Here is a 2,049-nt window from a genome sequence, read left to right on the forward strand (position 1 = left end):
CGCTCCCCGCGCTCCGCTCCTCCATGGCGGTGCCCGGGCCGCCCGAGCCGCCCCGCGGCGCGCCCCGCAAGACTCCCAGCCTGCTGGAGATGGGGGCGCTCTGCCTGGACTCGGAGATCATCCTGGGCTTCACCAGCCACCTCCTGCGGCGACGAGGCAAGGTGAGGGCTGGCGGGGCCGGGCTGGCGGCGGAGGCGCTGTCCTGAGACTTGGCGGCGCGGTTCTCACGGCTCAGAGTGCAACGCGGGAGGGGAGGGACGGGCCGGCGCGCGGGGCCCCGAGCCCGGGGCGGGCACCGGGCTGCCGCACTTTCTGCCTTCCGGGCTGCCTTAGTCTCCCTCTGCTCTCCGGACCGCGCCCGAGGCAGTCGGCTAGGGCGGAGAGCGCGCGCGGGGACTCGGGGTATCACCTTGCGCCTCGCTAGAACCTGCAAGGCAGGGTCTGGTCCCCTGCTCATCCTGAGCCCCTGAGGTGACTTCGACTCCGTGCACCTCCAAGTTCTGGGGCTGTCTGGGCCTTCTCCAGTCCCGGGGATAGGGTGTGCTCCCCAACGCCGCAGCAGTGCGCAGAACTGAAGTTGCGGCTGCGGCAGGCCCCGGCCCCAGTGGCGGTGCTCCTGGGGTGCGTGCGGGGAGTGTGTGTGCCTGCGTGTGTACCGAGGGTGTGAGGGCCGCGCGCCTCCAGCCGGGGTGGGTGCTCAGAGAGACGAGGGGCGGAGGCGGCGCTGCTTGCGGTCAGGGCGGGGGAAGGGGCTGGTGGTGGGTGAGGGCGGCGTCTGGGGGTACCCAGTTCTCGAGGTGCGCTGATGCCCGTTTTCTCTTCGGGACTGCGATGAGATAGAGGAGGGGAAGGTGCCCCCTGCCAGGGCTGGGCGGAAAGGGGCAGGAGGCTCTGAGCGCGCAGAGTAAGGAGTTGGCCCTTTTACTCCTCATCCTCCGTCACGCGTGTACGAGTCAGGTCAACAACGACCAGGGAAGCCAGAGGGGACCGTCCTCCCCACTTTCCTGGCGACTGCCTGCGTGGACTGGGAGGACTGTCCAGGTAAAAGGGGTAAAACGTAAAAGAAGGGCCGCTTTGACGGCTTGGACAGTCTGCGAAAGTCACATTGTATGCGCTGAGCCGGCGCGGAGGTCCGCCTGGATCCGGCTCGCCAGTGGGCACCTACTCCGACTCGGCTCCCCGAGGTCGCCGGGGTGCGCCTCCGCGCCCCGGACGCGCGGCTACCGCTCTCTCCAGAACCTCAGAACCTCGTGTGCCGGCGCCCGGCCGCGCGGCATGCCTGGCCCGGTCGGCAGGGGGCGCTTGAGTCACGAAGATCAGGGTCGCGGCGTCAGCCTAGCTGAGCTGGGGGTTTCGAGCTCACCCGGAGCCCGATCCTGTGGACGCCCGCGGCCGCGGTTGGCTGCGACACTGGGCTGGTCTGGGGCGGGAGCAACTGGTCGCTGGGGAAGGGGGACGACCTCCCAGCCGGAGACAAACAGGCAATTAATTCTGGAGCGGAGTTCCCATCTGCCAAGCCTGCTGACAACAGGTCCCGTGCACACCCCCAGGGCCAGCCGCGCACTTCCTCCTGCTTCTCGGGCCGCACGGCGTGCACGCACTTTCGGGCACACGCGCAGCTACAAAGACACACGTGCCGCTCGCAGACACGGTGTGCAGAGACAGACACACCGGCACGGGCACTGCAAGTCCCGACGCGCAGACCGTGGCGACACTCCCCCACGCGCGGGCCTCCCGTTAGGTCTAACTAACGGGCGGCCAGCGACACGCAGAGTGCTTTAGAGTTGCTACTGGGAGTCTTGGGCCGGCGTCCAGTCCCTTCCTCATCCCACGTCTCTGTGTGACCTTGGGCAAGACCTCCTTCGAGGCCTCCGTTTTCCCGCTCGTGAAGCGAGGCGTGGGTCGGCGCCCCCGGTCCGGAGAGGTGATGTCCCGGAGTGGATCTGGGGGCTTGTGCGCGTGCGCGTAACTTGTGTCCCGCGGAGGCCTCCGGCGCCCCTCCCCGGGGCAGGGACTCACCTAACAGGTTGGTCCTTGGAGTGGGCGGGG

General features: G+C 68.9%; 1 protein-coding gene across 1 annotated transcript in view; it reads left to right on the forward strand.

The window, feature by feature from the left end:
* Positions 1-23: 23 nt before the first annotated feature.
* KIF26A (kinesin family member 26A) overlaps positions 24-2,049 on the forward strand; it is a 42,790-nt gene continuing 40,764 nt past the window's right edge. The window contains 1 exon segment of the mRNA XM_027776400.1: positions 24-161. Within this exon segment, the coding sequence (XP_027632201.1) occupies positions 24-161 (138 nt within the window).

This window comes from Tupaia chinensis, unplaced genomic scaffold, assembly GCF_000334495.1.
Source record: "Tupaia chinensis unplaced genomic scaffold, TupChi_1.0 Scaffold000671_2, whole genome shotgun sequence".
Taxonomy (NCBI): Eukaryota; Metazoa; Chordata; class Mammalia; order Scandentia; family Tupaiidae; genus Tupaia; species Tupaia belangeri.